This window comes from Salmo salar, chromosome 03 (assembly GCF_965601325.2).
Source record: "Salmo salar chromosome 03, fSalSal1, whole genome shotgun sequence".
Taxonomy (NCBI): Eukaryota; Metazoa; Chordata; class Actinopteri; order Salmoniformes; family Salmonidae; genus Salmo; species Salmo salar.
The window spans coordinates 52,658,931-52,685,825 of NC_138293.1; the positions used below are offsets into that span (position 1 = coordinate 52,658,931).

Genomic DNA, 26,895 nt, shown 5'->3' on the forward strand with positions numbered 1-26,895 from the left:
AAAAACGGTTAAATCCCCTTGGGTTGATGAGGAATTGAAAAATGTTATGGTTGAAAGGAATGAGGCAAAAGGTATGGTAAGTAAGTCTGGCAGCACAACCGATTGGCAAACGTGCTGCAAATTGAGAAATCATGTGACTAAATTAAATAAAAAGAAGAAGAAACTATACAATGAAACAAAGATTCTTTATAAAATGTATGACAGTAAAATGACATTTTGGGCAATTTTGGGCCAATTTTGGGAAATTTTGTGCAAAAAGGAAAACTCAGCTCCATCATTCATTGAATTAGATGGCTCATTCATAACAAAACCCACTGATATTGCCAACTACTTTAATGATTTTTTGCATTGCTAATCTTGCCAAATTTAGGAATGACATGCCAGCAACAAACGCTGACACTACACATCCAAGTACATCTGACCAAATTAAGAAAGACAAGCATTTTCATTTTGAATTCTGTAAGGTGAGTGTGGAAGAGGTGAAAAAATGATTGTTGTCTATCAACAATGACAAGCCACCGGGGTCTGACAACTTGGATGGGAAATTACTGAGGATAATAGCAGACGATATTGCCACTCCTATTTGTCATATCTTCAACTTAAGCCTACTAGAAAGTACTTGCCCTCAGGGCTGGAGGGAATCAAAAGTCATTCCGCTACCTAGGAATAGTAAAGACCTCTTTACTGGCTCAAATAGCAGACCAATCAGGCTGTTACCAACCCTTAGTAAACTTTTGAGAAAAATGGTTTGACCAGATATAATGCTATTTTACAGTAAACAAATTGACAACAGACTTTCAGCATGCTTATAGGGAAGGACATTCAACAAGCGCAGCACTTACACAAATGACTGATGATTAGCTGAGAGAAATTGATGGTACAAAGTTTGGGGGGGCTGTTTTGTAAGACTTCAGTGCGGCTTTTGACATTATCGATCATAGTCTGCTGCTCGAAAAAAACATGTGTTATAGCTTTACACCCCATGCTGTATTGTAGATAAAGAGTTACTTTTCTAACACAACACAGAGGGTGTTCTTTAATGGAAGCCTCTCCAACATAATCCAGGTAGAATCAGGAATTCCACAGGACAGCTGTCTAGGCCCCTTTCTTTTTTTCAATCTTTACTAACGACATGCCACTGGCATGAGTTAAGCCAGTGTGTCTATGTATGCGGATGAGTCAACACTATACACGTCAGCTACTACAGCGACTGAAATGACTGCAACACTTAACGAAGAGCTGCAGTTAGTTTCAGAATGGGTGGCAAGGAATAAGTTAGCCCGAAATATTTCAAAACTAAAAGCACTGTATTTGGGACAAATCATTCTCTAAACCCTAAACCTTAACTAAATCTTGTAATGAATAATGTGAAAATTGAGCAATTTCAGGTGACTAAACTGCTTAGAGTACTCCTGGATTGTAAACTGTCGTTGTCAAAACATATTGATACAACAGTAGCTAAGATAGGGAATAATCTGTCCATAATAAAGCCCTGCTCCGCCTTCTTAACAACACTATCAACAAGGAAGGTCCTACAGGCCCTAGTTTTGTCGCACCTGGACTACTGTTCAGTTGTGTGGTCAGGTGCCACAAAGAGGGACTTAGGAAAATTACAATTGGCTCAGAACAGGTCAGCACGGCTGGCCCTTAAAAGTACACGGGGAGCTAACATTAATGATAAGCATGTCAATCTCACATGGCTCAAAGTTGAGGAGAAATTGACTTCATCACTACTTGTTTTTGTAAGAAGTGTTGACAAGCTCAGACAACCATGCATACCCCACAAGAAATGCCACCATAGTCTCTTCACAATCCCCAAATACAAAATAGACTATGGGAGTCACACAGTACTACATGTAATTCTATTCCACATCAAGTAACTGATGCAAGCAGTAGAATCAGATTTTTTTAAATGATCAAATACACCTTATGAAACAGAGGAGACTGTGAAGAGACACACACAAAGGTACAGATACACGCATACGCACACAAGCGCTAGCACACACATTATACATTTTGCATTGTGGATATGTAGCAGCGTAATACAGTTTTATGATGTCCTGTTTTATCTCTTGCTCCAGACTGCCTTTGCACCCCATGTATGGAATAACAAGTTCCTTGCAACTAGTTACATTGGTGACTCTCGGGCAGTTCAAAATATGGATTGAGGACATCTTTGTTGAGGAATGTGATTGTTTTTCTTAAGTGTGTGTTTTTGTATTCTCTTGTATTTTATCAAATGTGTGAAATTGTAAAATGCAGGGCTGCTTTATGAAAGACACCGGTCCTTTGTGTCAGTGGGACTCCCTGTTGAAATAAAAGTAACATCAAATATATTCCAGTAAAAAAAATCACAGTATTTTTAATAAAGTTGTTAGCGGCACATTATTGTGGTCTCAAATCAGTGAGCATAAAGTACATTCTTCAAGAATATGAGCACTCTGGAATTATTTACACAATGAAAGTCCTAATTGCTGCAGTTATTAAAACCATAAGTGCTGTGAATGACACACTTCTTCACCGGGACCAATTTCCTCTTCTCTCTGCATACATCTGAGAATCAGGATGAACCAACATCACCCATGGTGAGTAAAAAAATGTGCCAAATTCATATGATGGGACAGTTACGTTTCAATTTCCATAGCGTCGCTGTAAAGTTTAAAAAAGGACATTTCACATCCACTCTGCCAGCTAGATGCTGGAGTAGAAACAGTGGGGTAGTGGTAAAAAAAAAATTGCTGATCCCAGGTTGCAGTGAAAAAAGCTATGCTATATGTTCAATACATTTTTCTGTAAAAGGTGGATAAACGCTCACTTAAAATGAAGGTGAGTAAATTACGTTTAGGCTACCCTCCACAACACTGTAGAATAGATTATTAATAATGTATGCCTACACAATCTTCCGATGGAAAGATCATACCACTAAACGACACCACCGTTGCATGTTTTCAGTTAGTTTACAGAACTATAGTTTAATAGTGGATCCAAAATCAGTTGTGGGGAAGGGATGCGAGGCCTCATTTTCCCATCGTATTGAGAAAAACAAACACCATAAGGAGAGTGAGTGAGAGAATGCCAATGAATGCTCTGATTGCTGTGAGAGGGAAACCTTGTGGTCAGGTGTTACCATGGCCACTGGGAGAAAGAGGATGGAAACAGAAAAATGGTTTCGACATTACATTTATTTAGACACACTTTGACATTCAAATAAAAAACATTTTATGAATAATATGGAACACTAAAATTCAGGACACAAGTGTATTAAAATACATTGAAAAAATCATAGCCATGCATTTTTACATGACCAGTATTTAGATTTGAGTGTGTTCTTACATAGGGAATTTTGTTTTGCCCTAATTAAACAGTTCACATCACTGTCCGGCTGTGGTGAAGTGGACTAGGAGGAGAGAAACACATTGTGCATTGAGCCCTGTAAGAGCTTTTTATTAGTTAGCACACCTGTGCAATATTTTGGTCTGTGTAATAATACATATATAAATAAATAGTTAATCACAATACTTGCAACCTCACCAAATCAATGCCCTAAAAATCTCCCAATGGTACACTCTACAGATCACAGGCAAGCCAAGCACTCCAGTAGTCTGGGTACCAGTCTCTTTAGCTAATCCACTCCCTGTACTCCATGTCATTTACCAAAGATGAAGATTGGCAATGACAAGGAGTGGCAAGGAGTGGAATGTTAGCTAAAGTGACTTGTACTCAGACTAGCACTGTTGCACACAATTGGCAAACACCACACAAACACATACACACACACACACACACACACTGAAGAATGAGCAAAAAAAATTTGATCAGATCTTTTTCTAGTCCATGGGCTCAAACAGCTTCATTCTCTCTTGGACAGAAAGACCCTCTTTCAGACTCTGACAGACAAAGAGACGACACAGATGGATAAAAAGGGAAGAAATTAGGCACAAGATCAGTGTTTTGTTTTAAGTTATTGCAGAGTATTATCAAATTGGGATTGAGTGAAAGTTACAGTGGCTTGTGAAAGTATTCACTCCCTTGGAATTTTTCCTATTTTGTTGCCTTACAACCTGGAATTAAAATGCATTTTTGAGGGGTTTGTATCATTTGATTTACACAACATGCCTACCACTTTGAAGATGGAAAATATTTTGTATAGTGAAACAAACAAGAAATAAGGAAAAAAATGAAAACTTGAGCGTGCATAACTATTCATCCCCTCAAAGTCAATACTTTGTAGAGCCACCTTTTGCAGCATTTACAGCTGCAAGTCTCTTAGGGTATGTCTCTATAATCTAGCCACTGGGATTCTTTAAGGCAAAACTGCTCCAGCTCCTTCAAGTTGGATGGGTTCCACTGGTACACAGCAATCTTTAAGTCATACAACAGATTCTCAATTGGATTGAGGTCTGGGCTTTGACTAGGCCAATCCAACACATTTAAATGTTTCCCCTTAAACCACTCGAGTGTTGCTTTACCAGTATGCTTAGGGTCATTGTCCTGCTGGAAGGTGAACCTCTGTCCCAGTCTCAAATCACTGGAAGACTGAAACAGGTTTCCGTCAAGAATTTCCCTGTATTTAGCGCCATCCATCATTCCTTCAATTCTGACCAGTTTCCCAGTCCCTGCTGATGAAAAACATTCCCACAGCATGATGCTGCCACCACCATGCTTCACTGTGGGGATGGTGTTCTCGGGGTGATGAGAGGTGTTGGGCTTGCGCCAGACATAGCATTTTTCTTGATGGCCAAAAAGCAAAATTTTAGTCTCATCTGACCAGAGTACCTTCTTCCATATGTTTGGGGAGTCTCCCACATGCCTTTTGGCAAACACCAAACGTGTTTGCTTATTTTTTTCGTTAATAAATGGCTTTTGTCTGGCCACTCTTCCGTAAAGCCCAGCTCTGTAGAATGTATGGCTTAAAGTGGTCCTATGGACAGATACTTTGCAGCTCCTTCAGGGTTATCTTTGGTCTCTTTGTTGCCTCTCTGATTAGTGCCCTCCTTGCCTAGTCCGTGAGTTTTGGTGGGCGGCCCTTTCTTGGCAGATTTGTTGTGGTGGCATATTCTTTCCATTTTTGAATAATGGATTTAATGGTGCGCTGTGGGATGTTAAAAGTTACAGATACTATTTTAGAACCCAACTCTGATCTGTACTTCTCCAGAACTTTGTCCCTGACCTGTTTGGAGAGCTCCTTGGTCTTCATGGTGCCGCTTGCTTGGTGGTGCCCCTTGCTTAGTGGTGTTGCAGACTCTGGGGCTTTTCAGAACAGGTGTATGTATACTGAGATCATGTGACACTTAGATTGCACACAGGTGGACTTTATTTAACTACTTATGTGACTTCTGAAGGTAATTGTTTGCACCAGATCTTATTTAGGAGCTTCATAGCAAACGGGGTGAATACATATGCACGCACCACTTTTCAGTTTTTTATTTTTGAGAATTCTTTTAAACAAGTTTTTTTTTTCATTTCACCAATTTGGACTATTTTCAGTATGTCCATTACATGAAATCCAAATTAAATCCATTTAAATTACAGGTTGTAATGCAACAAAATAGTAAACATGCCAAGGGGGATGAATACTTTTGCAAGGCACTTTACCTCACCCCTAACCGCTCACCTTTGACCTGACTCCTCTGATTTGCCTGGTGAGTGTCGACCTCTCCTTCTTCAGGAAATCAGGGTTGCTTGTCAACTTCACTATGTCTACAGTGTATGCATAGAGAGAAGTCCTGAGTCACTATACATGCCAGTAGGATTATGCATAAGTATGCATGCAGGTGTGCACATGTGAGTGTGAAGAGGTTGCACTGTGTGGGTTGGGGGTGTTTGTGTGTGCATGTCTTACCGTATGCCTGAGCAGCATTGGAGCCGTCGCCGCCCCTGCCCTCATCCCTGGGAGACCCTGTTGCAGTCTGGAGTTCCTCTCGCAGTTTGGGAATGTCACATTGGACCTTGGACTGGCTGAAGCTCAGCTCAGCATACAGGGCTTTGAGCTTGTCTTTGGCGTACGCCTTATCCTGCATATACATATTGGGAAGATTGAAGTTTTGACAGATTTCCTTTGACGGTCTATTGACCAAAAAATCTGGTGAATTCGAGTGGATACACATGGTTTCAGAACCCCTATGGAACGGGGAGCCAATAATTTATTTTTGACTACTTGAATCTAGAGATGTGCACTGTTATTTGAATATACAAATAGAGTGAATATAAATTTTTGCGCAAAATAAAATTATAGGCCTATTTTAACACTGAAAAGTATTTTTTCTGAATTACATTAAAATATCTATGTGACATTGTTACATACAAGTACATACTATGACATTTGAAATTATTAATTTAATAAAACATTTACTTTTCAATGTAGTTTTGTAGTTTTTGTGACATGCACTGTGCCCCATAACAAAGACTGGGAGCCTTCATGTGTGTAGCGACAAAGAGGCTCAATGTGTAACAAGTGTAGAGAGAGTTCACTAATGCGATGCAAGGTGGAATGAAATCATGGAATTAAAAGCTAAAAGAAATGAGAAGGAGTAGGCTACAACGAGCAACCAACAGGGGAGTTGGGACCACATTTTGCCTATCTAGCTATAGCTGACTAGCTAGGCTATTCCATTCAAGACAGGCACTGTTACAGTGCCTTCGGAAAGCATTCAGACCCCTTGACTTTTTCCACAATTTGTTATGTTACAGACTTATTCTAAAATTGATTAAATCGTTTTTTTCTCTCATCAATCTACACACAATACCGCATAAAAACAAAGCAAAAACAGGTTTTTTGAAATTTCTGCATATTTATAAAAAATCTCAAATATTACATTTACATAAGTATTCAGAACCTTTACCCCACACTTTGTTGAAGCACCTATCGTAGCCCGAGTCTTCTTGGGTATCACGCTACAAGCTTGGCACACCAGTATTTGGGGAGTTTGTCCCATTCTTCTCTGCAGATCTTCTCAAGCTCTGTCAGGTTATATGGGGAGCGTCGCTCCACAGTTATTTTCAGATGTTCGATCGGGTTCAAGTCCGGGTTCTGGCTGTGCCCCTCAAGGACATTCAGGAACTTGTCCTGAAGCCACTCCTGCGTTGTCTTGACTGTGTGCTTAGGGTCGTTATCCTGTTGGAAGGTGAACCTTCGCCCAGTCTGAAGGTCCTGAGCGCTCTGGAGTAGGTTTTCATCAAGGATCTCTCTGTACTTTGCTCCGTTCATCTTTCACTCAACCCTGACTAGTCTCCCAGTCCCTGCCGCAGAAAAACATCCCCAGAGCATGATGCTGCCACCACCATGCTTCACCGTAGGGATGGTGCAAGGTTTCCTCCAGACATGATGTTTGGCATTCAGGCCAAAGAGTCCAATATTGGTTACATTAGACCAGAGAATCTTGTTTCTCATGGTCTGAGAGTTCTTTAGGTGCCTTTTGGCAAACTCCAAGCCGGCTGTCATGTGCCTTTTAATGAGGAGTGGCTTCCATCTGGCCACTCTACCATAAAGGCCTGATTGGTGGAGTTCTGCAGAGATGGTTGTCCTTCTGGAAGGTTCTCTCATCTCCACAGAGGAATTCTGGAGCTCTGTCAGAGTGACGATCGGGTTCTTGGTCACCAGCCTGACCAAGGCCCTTCTCCTCCGATTGCTCAGTTTGGCTGGGCTGCCAGCTCTAGGAAGAGTCTTGGTGGTTCCAAACTTTTTCCATTTAAGAATGATAGAGGCCACTGTGTTCTTGGGGCCCTTCAATGCTGCAGAAATGTTTTGGTTCCCTTTCCCAGATATGTCCCTAGACACAATCCCATCTCGGTGCTCTACGGACAATTCCTTCGACCTCATGCCTTGATTTTTGCTCTGACTTGCACTGTCAACTGTGGGATCTTATACAGACAGGTGTTTGCCTTTCCAAATAATGTCCAATCAATTGAATTTACCACAGGTGGACTCCAATAAAGTTGTAGAAACATCTTAAAACCTCTATGGGCAAGGCGGGACGAATTCGTCCCACCTACGTAACAGCCACCTGAATTCAGTGGCGCGATTTTTGAATCGTTTGAAATACTATTACTTCAATTTCTCAAACATATGACTATTTTACAGCTATTTAAAGACAAGACTCTCCTTAATCTAACCACACTGTCCGATTTCAAAAAGGCTTTACAACGAAAGCAAAACATTAGATTATGTCAGGAGAGTGCCCAGCCAGAAATAATCAGACACCCATTTTTCAAGCTAGCATATAATGTCACAAAAACCCAAACCACAGCTAAATGCAGCACTAACCTTTTATGATCTTCATCAGATGACACACCTAGGACATTATGTTATACAATACATGCATGTCTGTTCAATCAAGTTCATATTTATATCAAAAAACAGCTTTTTACATTAGCATGTGACGTTCAGAAAAAGCATACCCCCCGCAAACTTCCGGGGAATTTACTAACAGTTTGCTAAATTACTCACGATAAACGTTCACAAAAAGCATAACAATTATTTTAAGAATTAAAGATACATTACTCCTCTATGCACTCGATATGTCCGATTTTAAAATAGCTTTTCGGATGAAGCACATTTAGCAATATTCTAAGTACATAGCCCAGCCATCACGGCTAGCTATTTAGACACCCGGCAAGATTAGCCTTCACCAAAATCCTATTTCCTATAAGAAAAATGTTCTTACCTTTCCTGTTCTTCGTCAGAATGCACTCCCAGGACTTCTACTTCAATAACAAATGTAGGTTTGGTCCCAAATAATCCATCGTTATATCCAAATATCCTCTGTTTTGTTCGTGCGTTCTAGACACTATACGAATGGTAAATAACGGTCGTGCGCATGGCGCATGGCGTGACAAAAAATGTCTAAATATTCCATTACCGTACTTCGAAGCATGTCAACCGCTGTTTAAAACCAATTTTTATGCCATTTATCTCGTAGAAAAGCGATAATATTCCGACCGGGAATCTGCAATAAGCTAAACAGCCGAATGAAATTTCTCCACGGGGGCGAATCGTGCACACGCCTCATTCAATGGTCCTCTGATCGGCCACTTGGATAAGGCGATAATCTGTTTCAGCCAGAGGCTGCCTCGTCATCGTTCAGGTTTTTCCCGGGTTCTGAGAGCCTATTGGAGCCCTGGGAATTGTCACGTTACAGCTAAGATCCTTACTCTTCAATAAACAGATGCAAGACGCACGACTCCTTGTCAGACAGGCCACTTCCTGCATGAAACCTTGTCAGGTTTTTGCCTGCCATAGGAGTTCTGTTATACTCACAGACACCATTCAAACAGTTTTAGAAACTTTAGGGTGTTTTCTATCCAAACCTGAACAATAATATGCATATTCTAGCTTCTGAGTTGGTGTAGGAGGCAGTTAAAAATGGGCACATATTTTTTCCAAAATTCTCAATACTGCCCCCTAGCCCAAACAGGTTAAGGATGATCAATGGAAACAGGATGCACCTGAGCTCAATTTCAAGTCTCATAGCAAAGTGTCTAAATACTTATGTAAATAAGGTATTTCTGTTATTTGTTTTTTATAAATTTTCAAAATGTTTCACTAATCTTTTTTCACTTTGTCATTATGAGGTATTGTGTGTAGATTAATGAGAATTTGTATTTATTTAATACATTTTAGAATAAGGCTGTAAGGGGTCCGAATGCACTGTATTTGGAATGATAAATAACATTGTGGCTGCTACAAGGTAGGCAGTCTTGGGTGTAGCCAAGTAGTGTCTCGCTCTCACCTGCACAGCTAGAGCAATAGAGCGCCAGCCCCTCCCTCGCACAGCAGTGCTCAGGTTAGAAACGTATGTGATATAGTACATGTAATATTTTTGCGGCCAGCAAATCTTTTTGTCATATTGAGTGGGTCTGAGCGATTTGTCGTTAGCGTGCAGTTTAGGCCCAGTCAATTTGAGTATGTGGTAGACTGAACCGAAAAATGTGAATTTGATTGATCCCTGTCGAGGGAGGAGCAGATTTTTTTGTATACAACTGTAAAACATTCTTATAATAACTATAAAAGTTGTTGACACTTTCAATTCTTGCACATTTTATCATAAAAAGTAGATTTCAACACTATCTGCTCAGGCAAATTTGACGAACTTCTAAAGTTGGAATCAATCAGAACTCCCGTACATACCCATCGTGATGAAGGCAGCAATGGCCTGTTTCTATCTACAATGTAAACACAGTCTCTTGTGAAAACGCGAGCGGCTGTCTGATGTAGGAATGAACGACTCCAGGATTTTTGGAGTCGCCTCCAACTCCTGTGTCTGGAGTCGTAGTCGACTTTTGCTCGACTCCCAAAACACAATGAAACTGAGTCCTACTAACAAATGTTGCGTTTTAGAGGACTGGCATGAGCATGATACTCATCAACAGCTTATAAAAGGCTTATCTTGATCTTGTTTGAATATATACAGGTATGGAAGGTGATGTGTAAGAACAAGAATATTTCAGTGGTATTTCTACTATGCCCAGCCTTGACAGATCCCTTGGGATGATGCAATGCACTCTACGCTAATAACCAGATGACCATTGTGCGCATGTTGATTTTGTTTGATTCTGCCAGTGGTTTGCGGTTATCAAGAATGATGCTTGACCAAAAATTAACTGTGATTTTCAGGCTGAACTGATGGAGAATCCATTTTTACAACAGCTGAGAAGTGATGCGATACCATCGATTTTTTTCTCACAACAAAAAAGAAGATTAGAGGTAATCTAATGTTAGCTAGCTTGCTACTGTAGCCTAGCTGGACTATCTGGGTAAGTTAGCTAGCTAGAATTACAGTCCTGTATTGAACTCTGAAATCTTTGACGGATGTCAAAAACGTAAGCTAGCTAATGTTAACAAATAAGAGCATCTCAATTTGGTAGCATCTATTCCACTCTTGTCTGGAAAACACTCCGTTTCAAAAATTGAATTGTATGTATAAATCGTACATGGTTGGTTAGTTGGTTCTCAGGCAGTCTCAGCTCGATAGCAATCTTGCTGCCATTGTAGTGATGCTAGCTAACTAACAGCAAGCTGACTATTGAAACGTCCATGGTAAGTACGCTTAGCTAAATTGTGTATTGTTGTGTATTTTGTTGTAAGTGGTACATAATCTGATTTCACCAACATGCGCTTCCAACCCCTAGCTCTGCACAAGGTGAAGGAAAGTTGACCTAAATATTTATAAGCTGATGGCTAAGATTGCTCATTTTACAGTAAGCATGGTTTAAACATGAATTGGGTAGTGTTTGTATGGTTTGTGTTTGTGTTTGTGTTATGGGGTTACAAGTGGTTAGAGGTAGCCTGAGGACCACACCCAGCTAGCAATGAGGAATCGGCCCAGAAGAGGCCCTCTTCTGGGGGGCCGAAACTGATTGAATCGGCCCGGAATCGGGTGTCGGCCCGGAATCAAAATGAATGACTGACCAGAATCGGCCCAAGTACATCAGGCCATTTCCGTCTACAGGAATTCAGCCAACTTTGCCGGCATCTTACCAGAATCCCCCCAGAAGCAGCCCGATACAAATTTAAATAAATGTATACAAAATTACCCGATTTAGTCATTTTAAATATTACTATTATACATTTTATATATACAAATTATACCCATCCACAAAAAAAAAACATTTTGTGTTGGAGGAAACACCATACACCTGGTGACCGTGCATGCGCCTGGCCCGCCACGGGAGTTGCTACAGCGTGATGGGACAAGGACATCCTGGCCGGCCAAACCCTCCCCTAAATCGGACGCGCTGGGACAATTGTGCGTTGCCTCGTGGGTCTCCCAGTCGCGGCCGGCACAGCTCTCGAACCTGCATCTGTAGCAATGCAGTTTGCACTGCGATGCAGTGTCTTAGACCGCTGCGCCACCCAGGAGGCTCCATCCGCAAAGTTTTTAATGCTTATCAATTGCCTTGCACAAAGTATCAAAATACTAAAATACTACACAGGACTCTTAAAGATTTTTATTTAAATGTTAATTGTATTTTATCATCACAGAAACAATGAGAAAATATGGAACAATAAATAATGAAATGTTAATTATATAAAGCAGCCCGTGTAATCATCTGCCAGAGAGTAGCCCCAATCGGCCCAAGCCCCAAGTAATACATTTGGGCCAGATAACTCACACCGGAATCGGCCCAAGCCCCAAGTAATATATACACTTGGGCCAGATAACTCTCACCGAAATTGTCCCGAGCCCCAAGTAATACATTTGGGCCAGATAACTCTCAGCGGAATCAGCCCGAGCCCCATGTAATATATACATTTGGGACAGATAACTCTCACCGGAATCGGCCCAAGCCCCAAGTAATACATTTCGGCAAGATAACTCACACCGGAATCGGCCCGAACTCCATCCCCACATCCTAGCCATAGGTAATACTGCCGAAGGCGGCCGAGAATCGGACCACATGACGTTGGCCGAGTCTGACTCTCAGCCGAGTGTCATTTTGGGTGCACAAGCATGAGGGAGTGGACACACCTTGCAGTTATGGAGCGTAACAAGATTGTGAGACAGAAACCCACAAGGGACACTGAAAGGTACAGTAAGGGAAAAAAGTATTTGATCCCCTGCTGATTTTGTACGTTTGCCCACTGACAAAGAAAGGATCAGTCTATAATTTTAATGGTAGGTTTATTTGAACAGTGAGAGACAGAATAACAACAAAAAATCCAGAAAAACACATGTCAAAAATGTTATAAATTGATTTGCATTTTAATGAGGGAAATAAGTATTTGACCCCCTCTCAATCAGAAAGATTTCTGGCTCCCAGGTGTCTTTTATACAGGTAACGAGCTGAGATTAGGAGCACACTCTTAAAGGGAGTGCTCCTAATCTCAGTTTGTTACCTGTATAAAAGACACCTGTCCACAGAAGCAATCAATCAGATTCCAAACTCTCCACCATGGCCAAGACCAAAGAGCTCTCCTAGGATGTCAGGGACAAGATTGTAGACCTACACAAGGCTGGAATGGGCTACAAGACCATCGCCAAGCAGCTTGGTGAGAAGGTGACAACATTTGGTGTGATTATTCGCAAATGGAAGAAAAACACAAAATAACTGTCTCTATCTCCCTCGGCCTGGGGCTCCATGCAAGATCTCACCTTGTGGAGTTGCAATGATCATGAGAACGGTGAGGAATCAGCCCAGAACTACACGGGAGGATCTTGTCAATGATCTCAAGGCAGCTGGGACCATAGTCACCAAGAAAACAATTGGTAACACACTACGCCGTGAAGGACTGAAATCCTGCAGCACCCGCAAGGTCCCCCTGCTCAAGAAAGCACATATACATGACCGTCTGAAGTTTTCCAATGAACATCTGAATGATTCAGAGTACAACTGGGTGAAAGTGTTGGGGTCAGATGAGACCAAAATGGAGCTCTTTGGCATTAACTCAACTCGCCGTGTTTGGAGGAGGAGGAATGCTGCCTATGACCCCAAGAACACCATACGCACCGTCAAACATGGAGGTGGAAACATTATGCTTTGGGGGTGTTTTTCTGCTAAGGGGACAGGACAACTTCACCGCATCAAAGGGACGATGGACGGGGCCATGTACCGTCAAATCTTGGGTGAGAACCTCCTTCCCTCAGCCAGGGCATTGAAAATGAGTCATGGATGGGTATTCCAGCATGACAGTGACCCAAAACACACGGCCAAGGCAACAAAGGAGTGGCTCAAGAAGAAGTACATTAAGGTCCTGGAGTGGCCTAGCCAGTCTCCAGACCTTAATCCCATAGAAAATCTGTGGAGGGAGCTGAAGGTTCGAGTTGCCAAACGTCAGCCTCAAAACCTTAATGACTTGGTGAAGATCTGCAAAGAGGAGTGGGACAAAATCCCTCCTGAGATGTGTGCAAACCTGGTGGCCAGCTACAAGAAACGTCTGACCTCTGTGATTGCCAACAAGAGTTTTGCCACCAAGTACTAAGTCATGTTTTGCAGAGGGGTCAAATACTTATTTCCCTCATTAAAATGCAAATCAATTTATAACATTTATGACATGCGTCTTTCTGGATTTTTTTGTTGTTATTCTGTCTCTCACTGTTCAAATAAACCTACCATTAAAATTATAGACTGATCATTTCTTTGTCAGTGGGCAAACGTACAAAATCAGCAGGGGATCAAATACTTTTTCCCCTCACTGTATAACATCAAGACTACAACAGTAATGACACAACCACCTCATTCTTTTCTCTGCAGATTCTCAATACACAATACAAAATTCCCCTGCAAAGGACTACTATTGGAGGTTTACAGATAGTACTTTGAGATGAGATAGGGAGTTTTGATTCTGCAGGGTTGTGCTTAGACAGTAAATGTATTGTTGCTTTCTGAGAGCGATTGAGGTGCCATGCCTCCTCAATCTCCCATACAAACCAACTCATACGGTGTAAGAACTGCCTTCCAAAGACTTTTCACACCTTCTTTAGCCCCCCAGCCCATTCACTTTGTTGACTGATCTTTCGTCTCAAAAGCAGCTCTCAATGTCCCCTCATTGTCCCTAAAGAATACTCTAGAAGGTCCCATTCGGTTGATACATTTACCAACAAAGGTGTGTTGCCATCTGTCCCTTCCACAAAAAGTGTAAAATGCTTACACCACAACCATGTCTTCCAATAGACATGCAGTACCAGCAAATCTTCTGCAGGAGGACCAAAAATGTGGCGGTTAAGAAGCAATTGTTTCCAGGAAACAGGATACCCCATTATAGTCAATGGGAGAATGGAGATCTTCGTGGTCAATATTTTTTGTAACACAATCAGGTATGAATATTTGCTTCTATTTAACCAATTACTTTAAAATCCCACACTGAAAAAGTTATGAGGATAATTTTTTTGCTACCAGCAGCTAGTTTTGACTTCACAATCCTGTGTAGAGAAGAAGAGCTAGAACTTATATGGTCATTGCATTCCGTGGGAAAGATGTTTCAGTCTCCTCCTTGCTGATAGTTTTTATATCAGATCTATTTTTATGATCGCACCACTTCGGGTATGGGATACAGTTTTGATAGAAAGGGCAAACATGGCTTGTTCAGGATTTAACTGCACTAATTTCTATTCTAAGGAGGACCATTTGTTTGGTAAATCTGGTAAGATTTAGTCCCGTGTGGCTCAGTTGGTAAAGCATGGTGTTTGCAATGCCAGGGTTGTGGGTTTGATTCCCACGGGGGACCAGTATGGAGAAAAAATGTATGAAATGTATGCTTTCACTACAGTAAATCACTCTGGATAAGAGCATCTGCTAAATGACTAAAATGTACATTTTCACTTTCATATTTTCATGTCAACTAGGGCTAGGCTTAGGATAGTAGAGGGATAGCTAACAGATAGCCTAGCTCCTAATGCTAGCTTTAGCATGAATGTTCCAATTTTATGTTAAATAATGAACGACATGAGAAGCATTGTAGAGAGCATTTGCTTGTTTGCTAGTGGCAAGTATGTTCATGAGTCATGAATACAGGTTTGTGACAGAGGTCTCATTTAAAAAAAATGTTTAACCATTATTTAACTAGGCAAGTCATTAGCTAGATAACGTTAGCTAGCTAGCTGGCTGATGTCTTGAGATATTGCTTCAACATATCAACATAATTTTCCTGCCTCATGATGCCATCTATTTTGTGAAGTGCACCAGTCCCTCCTGTATCAAAGCACCCCCACAACATGATGCTGCCACCCCCGTGCTTCACGGTTGGGATGGTGTTCGTCGGCTTGCAAGCCTCCCCCTATTTCCTCCAAACATAACGATGGTCATTATGGCCAAACAGTTCTATTTTTGTTTCATCAGACCAGAGGACATTTCTCAAAAAGTACAATCTTTGTCCCCATGTGCAGTTGCAAACCGAAGTCTGGCTTTTTTATGGCGGTTTTGGAGCAGTGTCTTCTTCCTTGCTGAGCAGCCTTTCAGGTTATGTCGATATAGGACTTGTTTTACTGTGGATATAGATATTTTTGTACCCGTTTCCTCCAGCGTCTTCAAAAGGTCCTTTGCTGTTGTTCTGGGATTGATTTGCACTTTTTGCACCAAAGTACGTTCATCTCTAGGAGACAGAACGAGTCTCCTTCCTGAGCGGTATGACGGCTGTGTGTTCCCATGGGGATTATACTTGCGTACTATTGTTTGTACAGATGAACGTGGTACCTTCAGGCATTTGGAAATTGCTCCCAAGGATGAACCAGACTTGGGGAGGTCTACAATTCCTTTCTGAGGTCTTGGCTGATTTCATTTGATTTTCCCATGATGCCAAGCAAGAGGCACTGAGTTTAAAGGTAGGCCTTGAAATACATCCACAAGTACACCTCCAATTGACTCAAATGATGTCAATTAGCCTATCAGAAGCTTCTAAAGCCATGACATCATTTTCTGGACTTTACCAAGCTGTTTAAAGGCAGAGTCAACTTAGTCTATGTAAACTTCTGACCCACTGGAATTGTGATACAGTGAATTATAAGTGAAATAATCTGTCTGTAAACAATTGTTGGACAAATTACTTGTGTCATGTACAAAGTAGATGTCCTAACCGACTTGCCAAAACTATAGTTTGTTAACAATAAATTTGTGGAGTGGTTGAAAAACGAGTTTTAATGACTCCAACCTAAGTGTATGTAAACTTCCGACTTCAACTGTAGATATGTTTAACGTGACTATGCATATATGATAAACAGAGAGTAGCAGCAGTGTAAAAGAGGGGTTGGGGGGTGGGCACACAATGCAAATAGTCCAGGTAGCCATTTGATTACCTGTTCAGGAGTCTTATGGCTTGGAGGTTAAAACTGTTGAGAAGCCTTTTTCTCCTAGACTTGGCACTCTGGTACCGCTTGCCATGCGGTAGTAGAGAGAACAGTCTATGACTGGGGTGGCTGGGGTCTTCGACAATTTTTAGGGCCTTCTTCTGACACCACCTGGTGTAGAGGTCCTGGATGGCAGGCAGCTTAGCCCCAGTGATGTATTGGGCCAGACACACTACCCTCTGTAGTGCCTTGCGGTCGGAGGCTGAGCAATTGCCATACCAGGGAGTGATGTAACCAGTCAGGATGCTCTCGACGTTGCAGATGTAGATCCTTTTGAGGATCTGAGGACCCATGACAAATCGTTTTAGTTTCCTGAGGGGGAATAGGTTTTGTAGTGCCCTCTTCACGACTGTCTTGGTGTGCTTGGACCATGTTCGTTTTTTGGTGATGTAGACATCAAGGAACTTGAAGCTCTCAACCTGCTCCACTACAGCCATGTCGATCAGAATGGGGGCGTGCTCAGTCCTCCTTTTCCTGTAGTCCACAATCATCTCGTTAGTCTTGGTTACGTTGAGGGATAGGTTGTTGTTCTGGCACCATCCGACCAGGTCTCTGACCTCCTCCCTATAGGCTGTCTCGTCGTTGTCGGTGATCAGGCCTACCACTGTTGTGTTGTCTGCAAACTTAATGATGGTGTTGGAGTTGTGCCTGGTCATGCAGTCGTGGGTGAACAGGGAGTACAGGAGGGAACTGAGCACGCACCCCTGAGGGGCTCTAGTGTTGAGGATCAGTGTGGCAGATGTGTTGCTACCTACCCTCACCACCTGGGGGGCGGCCCATCAGGAAGTCCAGGATCCAGTTGCAGAGGGAGGTGTTTAGTCCCAGGATCCTTAGCTTAGTGATGAGCTTTGAGGGTACTATGGTGTTGAACGCTGAGCTGTAGTCAATGAATAGCATTCTCACATAGGTGTTCCTTTTGTCCACGTGGGAAAGGGCAGTGTGGAGTGCAATAGAGATTGCATCATCTGTGGGTCTGTTTGGGCGGTATTCAAATTGGAGTGGGTCTAGGGTTTCTTGGATAATGGTGTTGATGTAAGCCATTTACCAGCCTTTCAAAGCATTTCATCGCTATGGACGTGAGTGCTACAGGTTTGTAGTCATTTAGGCAGGTAGCCTTTGTGTTCTTGGGCACAGGGACTATGTTGGTTTGCTTGAAACATGTTGGTATTACAGACTCAATCAGGGACATGTTGAAAATGTCAGTGAAGACACCTGCCAGTTGGTCAGCACATGCCTGGAGCACACGTCCTGGTAATCTGTCTGGCCCCGCAGCCTTGTGAATGTTGACCTGTTTAAAGGTATTACTCACGTCGGCTATGGAGAGCGTGATCACACAGTCGTCCGGAATAGTTGATGCTCTCATGCATGCCTCAGTGTTGCTTGCCTTGTAGCGAGCATAGAAGTGATTTAGCTCGTCTGGTAGGCTCATGTCACTGGGCAGCTCGCGGCTGTGCTTCCCTTTGTAGTCTGTAAAAGTTTGCAAGCCCTGCCACATAAGACGAGCATCGGAGCCGGTGTAGTATGATTCAATCTTAGCCCTGTATTGACGCTTTGCCTGTTTGATGGTTCGTCGGAGGGCATAGCAGGATTTCTTATAAGCTTCCGGATTAGAGTCCTGCACCATGAAAGTGGCAGCTCTACCCTTTAGCTCAGTGCGAATGTTGCCTGTAATCCATGGCTTCTGGTTGGGGTATGTACGTACAGTCACTGTGGGGACGACGTCCTCAATGAGCTTATTGATAAAGCCAGTGACTGATGTGACGTACTCCTCAATGCCATCGGAAGAATCCCGGAATGTTCCAGCCAAAACAATGCAGGAGTGGCTTCGGCACAAGTCTCTGAATGTCTTTGAGTGGCTACCCAGAGCACGGACTTGAACCCGATCGAACATCTATGGAGAGACCTGAAAATAGCTGTGCAGCAACGCTCCCCATCCAACTTGACAGAGCTTGACAGGATCTGCCGAGAGGAATGGGAGAAACTCCCCAACATTTTTTACAGTACCAGTCAAAAGTTTGTGATGCATGGAGGAGGAGATGTGATGGTGTGGGGGTGCTTTGCTGGATTCAAGGTTTATTTTGAATTCTAGGTACACCATAGCATTCTGCAGCGATACGCCATCCCATCTATCATTTGATTTTCAACAGGACAATGACCCAACACACCTACTCACTGCTAGTCACTGCGGTGGTAACGATCCACTCCAGTAACTCACGCAGCTGAACAATTTGTTTGTTTGTTAAACTCTGTCTGTAAACACGCTGGATGATTCAGAATCCATTGAAGAGCTTGAACGATTCATTGACGAGAGATACTTACGAACTCTTAGAAACATGTCGCTAGATTCGGAGGACTCAAGCATTGTTAAGGACAACCAACCCAATCAACAAAACAAACCAAAATCAGGTTGGACAATTGGTATCAATGATGGAACCAAACCATCCCCTAGTAAGAGGGCGCGTGTGGCGAGTGGGGAGAGGTTTACAGATATGGATGTTGACTTGTTAAAATCCATCAATGAAAGGCTTGCCAAACTTGATATCTTGGATATATTACGAGAGGACATCAATGCATTATGTGCTAGTCTAGAATTTAGCCAACGTCAGATTGATGATCTAAGGAAAGAGAACACGGAGCTGAAAGGTACTGTAGACTGTATTCATAGCAAGGTGGAGGTGGTACAAAGGGAGAACAAACAACTTAAAGAAACCTTGCTTGATGTACAGTGTCGATCAATGCGGGACAATCTCATATTTTCAGGGATACCGGAGAATGACAACAGCAGAGGCTGTGAGGACACAGTCCGAGATTTTATGTCAACTCAACTAAAACTGCCCACTGATGTTGTGCGTGATGTCACTTTCTCCAGAGTCCATAGAATAGATAAGGCCTCTGGAAATAGGCCACGGGCTATTATTGCATGTTTTGACAAAATTAAGCAAAAGGAAATGACGAAGAACATGGGCAGAGAACTCAGAAACACAGATTTTGGAATGAATAATCACTTCCCCACCGAGATCAATGAAAGGAGAAAAAAACTATATCCCATCATGAAGGAAAAACGTTGTCTGAATCAACGAGTCTCCATGGTGATGGATAAACTTTATATCAACGGGCAATTGTATCGGGACTCTAGAGTAACTCCCTGGCTATTTTAATTTAATGTTCAAATTTGAGTTTGTATGTTGTAGTGTATCATGACAACTTCAACTATAACGAATACATGCTCTATTGATCTTCACTTGACAAGGAAAGGGTTGCATATAGCTCAGGGTAATGTATGTAGCCTTCCTAACAAAATACATTAGGTTTTTAACTTGGTCAAGATAAATAATATTCATATTTTGGCCTTGACCGAAACGCATTTAGATGCATCTGTAAATGATGGGCAAATTAACATTCATGGATATAGTCTACTTAGAAGGGACAGGAATAGGAATGGTGGGGGTGTAGCACTGTATATTCAGAATCAGATTCCTTTTAAGAGGAGGGATGACCTTAATGTATGTCAAGTAGAGGCACTATGGGCTCAAGTACATCTGCCTCACCAGGCAGCCATATTGGTAGGATGTGTGTATAGACCTCCTAGCTCTAAGGTGTCCTATTTGGATGACTTATGTACTGGGTTTGACAAGGCCACAGATAGCAACAGAGATGTATTTATCTTGGGTGATTTTAATATAAATTGGAAGGATCACAATAATTTGAATAGAACAAAATTGATGAGATATGCGGAGAACTGTGGTTTGAAACAAATGGTTAATGATACTACTAGATCATCAATTAAGTTGGGTCATCGTTCAGACACATCCATTGATCTGATTTTCTGTAATATACCATCGCAATGCTTAAAAGCCAGATCAATGCCAGTGGGCTGGACAGACCATAATATTGTGACCATAACCATGAACACCAAGGTTCCAAAGAAACCCCCTAGGATTGTGGTCAAGAGAAATTGTAAAACATTTAATTATGAGCTATTTCTAAATGATTTGGCTGCTGTACCCTGGGAGCTGATTTATCTAGAGGATGATTTAAATCACGCTACTGAATGTTTTATTGATTTGCTCACTGAGGTTATGGACCATCATGCCCCTATAAGAAAGAGTACAGTTGGTGCTCGTCCATCTCCATGGATTGATGATGAACTGGGTGAGGCTTTTTCTCAAAGAAATATGTTAAAAGTCTTAGCAGCCAAATCAAAATCAGAAATTGATGAACAGAATTATAGAACATTGCGTAATTATGCAGTTAAATTGAATCGAAGGAAAAATAAGTTATTTTTCAACAATGCTTTTAATGATTGTAAAAATGATTCTAAAAAGGTATGGAATACAGTTAAGGGTTTACTTGGTACATCTATCTCATCATGCCCATCTAGTGTGGAGGTTGACGGGAGAATAATAACAAAACCAGTTGATATTGCCAATCATTTTGCAGATTTTTTCACAAAGAAAATTAATTTACTGAGCAACAATGTAAACATACATTCTTCCAAACAAGCTATTGTCCAATGGATTGATGATCACATTATGAGCAACAAGATCTGCTCTTTTAGTCTGCAATCGGTGTCAGTGGAGGAGGTGTTAAACCTTTTGAAGTCATTACCGGATGGGAAATCTACAGGTTATGATCTTATGGACAATTTTTTGCTTCGCTGTGCTGCTCCCCAGATTGCAGTTCCACTGAGATACATATTTAATTGGTCACTGGAAAAGGGGATGTTTGCAAATGTATGGAAGCATGCTAAACTTTGTCCTATTCCAAAAGACTGCAAAGAACCCGCTACTCCTGCCAATAGTCGACCAATTAGTCTACTCCCTACACTCAGTAAGATATTGGAGGGTATTGTGAGTAGACAAATATGGGAGTACATGGAAAATAATGATTTGATTACAGCCAATCAGCATGCTTATCGCAAAAATCATTCCACTACCACTGCATTGGTTGACATGACTGACCAGTGGCTCAATGCTATGGATAATGGCAAGTTTGTGGGGGTACTATTTTTAGATTTCAGTGCAGCATTTGATTTAGTGGATCATGAGATAATTTTGACAAAATTAATGCATTATGGTTTTAAGGAGGTAGCATTGAATTGGGTACAGTCATATCTAACTGACAGGAAACAGTCCACCTATATCAATGGTTAATTTTCTTCCCCTCATGCTTTAAACTGTGGAATACCACAGGGCAGCTGCCTTGGGCCACTTCTTTATTTAATATATACCAACGACCTGTCCTATGCCCTAGCTGAAACTCAAGCTACTATATTTGCAGATGATACTACAATTTATGCAGCAGGACAATCGGTTCAACAGGTACAGCAAGCTTTACAAGGAGATTTGGAGAATATTAGGGAGTGAGTTTGCCAGAATAAACTTGTTTTAAACACCAAGAAAACCAAAGTTATGTTGGTCTGTTCCACTAGGAAAAGGCCAAAACAGCATGGGATACAATTAAGTATGGGAGGAGTACAAATTGAAGAAGTGGCAGAAACCAAACTATTAGGAGTGCAGCTAGACAACTGTTTATCATGGTCGTCTCAAATAACTAATCTATGTAAAAAAAAAAAAAATATTTAAACAGCATGCATAATCAGAAGGATAGCTAAATATTTACCAGGAAAAATCTTAAGCAAATAACACAAGCTTTAATTGAGAGTCAAGTGAACTACTGTTCTGTGGTCTGGGGAAATGCATCATCAAGTGAAGTTAGGAGGCTGCAGATTGCACAGAACAAAGCAGCAAGGATTGTTTTACGGTGGAGATATGGTTTTTCTGTTGCAGTCATACGCAATGTTCTTGGTTGGTCATCAATCGACAAGATAATTGAAAAAAACATGCTTATTTTATTTCATAATATACATCATTTAAAACGGCCAAGTTCTATTCACAACGGTAATCAGTTGGTAAGAGACAGACATTCCGTAAATACTAGGAATAGATTGTCCACCATCTATGCGTTACCCAGACAGAAAAGAGAAATGGGCAAAAGAACATTTCGATTTAGAGCAATAAAGAAATGGAATAAATTAACTGAGCAAATCAGAAACCTTTCAATATATACATTTAAATATTATTTTAAAACAATTTAAATATAATACACAGAAATGTTATGGAATTACAGTAGATGAAGAATTCATATTTTTTAGATTGATTACTTATTGGTTTATTACGTTAGTATATTATGTATGTTTGTAATAGTGTGTTATATGTGAAATTGTGTTCGTATATAAATTGTATTTTAATATTTAAGGACTCTTGGAAGATTAGTCCAAATGGGGACTAAAAGAGATCCAAATAAAATCAAAAAACCTCCAGGCTGTGTAAGGGCTATTTGACCAAGGAGAGTGATGGAATGCTGCATCAGATGACCTGGCCTACACAATCACCTGACCTCAACCCAATTAAGATGGTTTGGGATGAGTTGTATCACAGAGTGAAGGAAAAGAGGAATGGGGGATACCTAGTCAGTTGTACAACTGAATGCATTCAACTGAAATGTGTTATTTCATAGTTTTGATGTCTTCACTATTATTCTACAATGTAGAAAATAGTAAAATAAAGAAAAACCCTTGAATGAGTAGGTGTCTCCAAACCTTTGACTGGTACTGTATTTTTAATAAATTAGCAACCATTTCTAAAAACCTGCTTTTGCTTTATCATTATGGGGTATTGTGTGTAGATTGATGAGGGGCAAAAAACTATTTCATCAATTCTAGAATAAGGCTGTAACGTAACAAAATGTGAAAAAAACTCAAAGGGTCTTAATACTTTCTGAAGACACTGTAGCTATGCAGCAACGCTCCACATCCAACCTGGCAGAGCTTGAGAAGATCTCCAGAGAAGAATGGGCGAAACTCCCTAAATACAGGTGTGCCAAGATTGAAGTGTCATACCCAAGAAAACTTGAGGCTGTAATCACTGCTTCAACATTACATTTACATTTTAGTCATTTAGCAGATGCTCTTATCCAGAGCGACTTACAGTAGTGAATGCATACATTTCATTTCATGCATTTTTTTGTACTGGCCCCCCGTGGGAATCAAACCCACAACCCTGGCATTGCACACACCATGCTGGCATTGCAAACACCATGCTCTACCAACTGAGCCACAGGGAAGGCCATTACTGTGTAAAGGGTCTGAATACTTATGTAAATGTCATATTTGAGTTTTTTTTTTAAATATACATTTGCAAAAATTTGTAAAAGCATTATTTTTGCTTTGTCATTATGGGGTATTGTGTGTAGATTGATGAGAATGATTATGTTTTTATCCGTTTTAGAATAAGGCTGTAACGTAAAAAATGTGGAAAAGGTCAAGAGATCTGAATACTTTCCGAATTCACACTTGATCTCACATGCCCAAATAGAAGAGGAGAGGTAGGCTACTGAAGATGAAGCAGCGAATTCTGAGTGTGTGTGAATAGTGCGACAAATATGTTTTTAATCGGTAGGCCTAGGCATACAAAGCAGAAAGATGACAATTTTCAATTAATCTGCAAGACAACATAAACATTTTAATTACAAAATCATCAGATTCAAAAATCATGTTAACAAAATTATTGCACACCGAGTGACTCTATGCAACTTATTATGTGACTTGTTAAGCACATTTCTACTCCTGAACTTATTTAGGCTTGCCATAACAAAAGTTTGGAATACTTATTGACTCAAGACATTTCAGCTTTTCATTTTTTATTAGTTGGTAAAAATGTCTAATGACATAATTCCACTTTGACATTATAGGGGTATTGTGTATAAGCCAGTGACACAAATCGCAATTTAATCCATTTTAAATTAAGGCTGTAACACAACAAACTTAGGAAAAAGTCAAGGGGTGTAAATACTTTCTGAAGGCACTATACATTTCGAACAAAGAACACCATCACAAATAGTGTGTCCCCATTTATTGAGTACGGAGACAAATAGCAAAGGTGTCTGGGGCTGTATTTGAAGTATCTAAATATAGTGTAACCTACCAATCAATGTATATTAAGTGCCGTGAAGGGCACAATCTTACAATGTTGCAATCCAGAAATGAAAGCTTTATCATATATGCCAAAAGCCTGGGCCTCTGATGGAGACTGTAGAACTGTCATCAACGCATGCTTCACTATTCCCCCTTTTCTCTAGGATCATTTGTGTGCCCAGGCCCCATAGGCATATCGAAAGGATCCCACCCTGGTCACCAATGTAGCTGACCGATGTAGAGAGAAGTGCCTTAACAGAATGCAATTTAAAGCTTGTGTGGTCCAAAGACGGGAACTCTAACACCTATGGCAAAAGCCTGGGCTCCTGACGGAGACAATATAATTCTCCCCGCTGCATGTTACAATAGTAGCAATAGTCACCTGTTAAACTGATTCTACATTGAATTTAGTCTTTAAAATGAGTTGGTGTTCTTCAACCCAAAAGGCACTCGACTGTGTAAAACAAAATCCACAAAGGAAATACAACAGGCAAATGCATATGTGGTCCCAATGTCTAATTAGTGACGGCAGGGCTATTTCAAACTGCAGCAGGATGGTTCTCCTCACAGTCTGAGTAAATCAGCCCAGGCTTGGTGAATAGCACTTGGTTGATCTCTGGGAGCAGGACACTGGAGAGCTGAATAGAGACAAAAGTGAGAGACAAGAATGAATCAAATAATTCATCACAGCTAAGGAATGTAGTTTATGATTTTAAAGGTTTTTGTAGTCTTGAATTATTACTTGGAATAAACTAGGGCTGACCCCATTTGGTCGACTGGCCAATTGTTTGGTCGATAGGCTGTTGATCGACCAAGATTATTTTAGTCGAGCAGCTGCAAATAGATTTTTCTTTTTAATGGCACACGCCTTTCTGATTCAGTCTGTCTCAGTGGACTAATCCATTGCGGAAGCCGCAGGGATGTCACGGTCCAAGAAGAAGGGGAGTGTGGATAAAATGCACAAGGCATGTCTCTCTCCAGAATGCGCTCTCGCCCGCCATTTTGAACGCATTCATTGTTTCATAACTTCATTGTGTGAATTGTTTGACATTTGATTGTTAGATTCTATCAATTCCCCATTACATACACTGAGTATATAAAACATTTAGAACACCTGCTCTTTCAAAGACATAGACTGTCCAGGTGAATCCAAATGAAAGCTATGATCACTTGTTAAATCCACTTCAATCAGTGTAGATGAAGGGGAGGAGACAGGCTTCGGGATCGGTGTCCCTTCCATGGGACGGTTGAGCTAACGTAGGCTAATGCGATTAGCATGAGGTTGTAAGTAATAATTCAATTTCCCATAGACATATCTGATATTGGCAGAAAGCTTAAATTCGTGTTAATCTAACTGCACTGTCCAATTTATAGTATCTATTACAGTGAAAGAATACCATGCCATTGTTTGAGGAGAGTGCACAGTTTTGAACATGAAAAGTTATTAATAAACAAATTAGGCACATTTGGGCAGTCTTGATACAACAGTTTGAACAGAAATGCAATGGTTCATTGGATCAGTCTAAAACTTTGCAAATACACTGCTGCCATCTAGTGGCCAAAATCTAATTTGCAGCTGGGCTGGAATAATACATTATGGCCTTTCTCTGGCATTTCGAAGATGATGGTACAAAAACATACAAAAGAACGGTTGTTTTTTTCTTTGTATTATCTTTTACCAGATCTATTGTATTATATTCTCCTACATTCCTTTCACATTTCCACAAACTTCAAAGTGTTTCCTTTCAAATGGTACCAAGAATATGCATATACTTGCTTCAGGGCCTGAGTTACAGGCAGTTAGATTTGGGTATGTTATTTTATGTGAAAATTGAGAAAAAGGGGTGGATCCTTTTTTAAAGAAGGATTTTTAAGCCTTGAGACAATTGAGGCATGGATTGTGTATGTGTGCCATTCAGAGGGTGAATGGGCAAGAAAAAAGATTTAAGTGCATTTCAAAGGGGTATGGTAGTAGGTGCCAGGCGTACCGGTTTGTGTCAAGAATTGCAACGCTGCTGGGTTTTTCACAATCAACAGTTTCCTGTGTGTATCAAGAATGGTCCAACACTCAAAGGACATCCAGCCAACTTTACAATTGTGGGAAGTATTGGAGTGGGCCAGCATCCCAGTGGGATGCTTTCG

General features: G+C 41.0%; 1 protein-coding gene across 1 annotated transcript in view; it reads right to left on the reverse strand.

Moving 5' to 3' along the window:
- Positions 1–3,827: 3,827 nt before the first annotated feature.
- LOC106600690 (uncharacterized) overlaps positions 3,828–26,895 on the reverse strand; it is a 69,769-nt gene continuing 46,701 nt past the window's right edge. Inside the window, exons 15-17 of the mRNA XM_045716044.2 lie at positions 5,843–6,014; positions 5,615–5,700; positions 3,828–3,887 (exon numbers count right to left, since the gene is read on the reverse strand). Of these exons, the coding sequence (XP_045572000.2) occupies positions 3,828–3,887; positions 5,615–5,700; positions 5,843–6,014 (318 nt within the window). The remainder of the gene's footprint in view (positions 3,888–5,614; positions 5,701–5,842; positions 6,015–26,895) is intronic.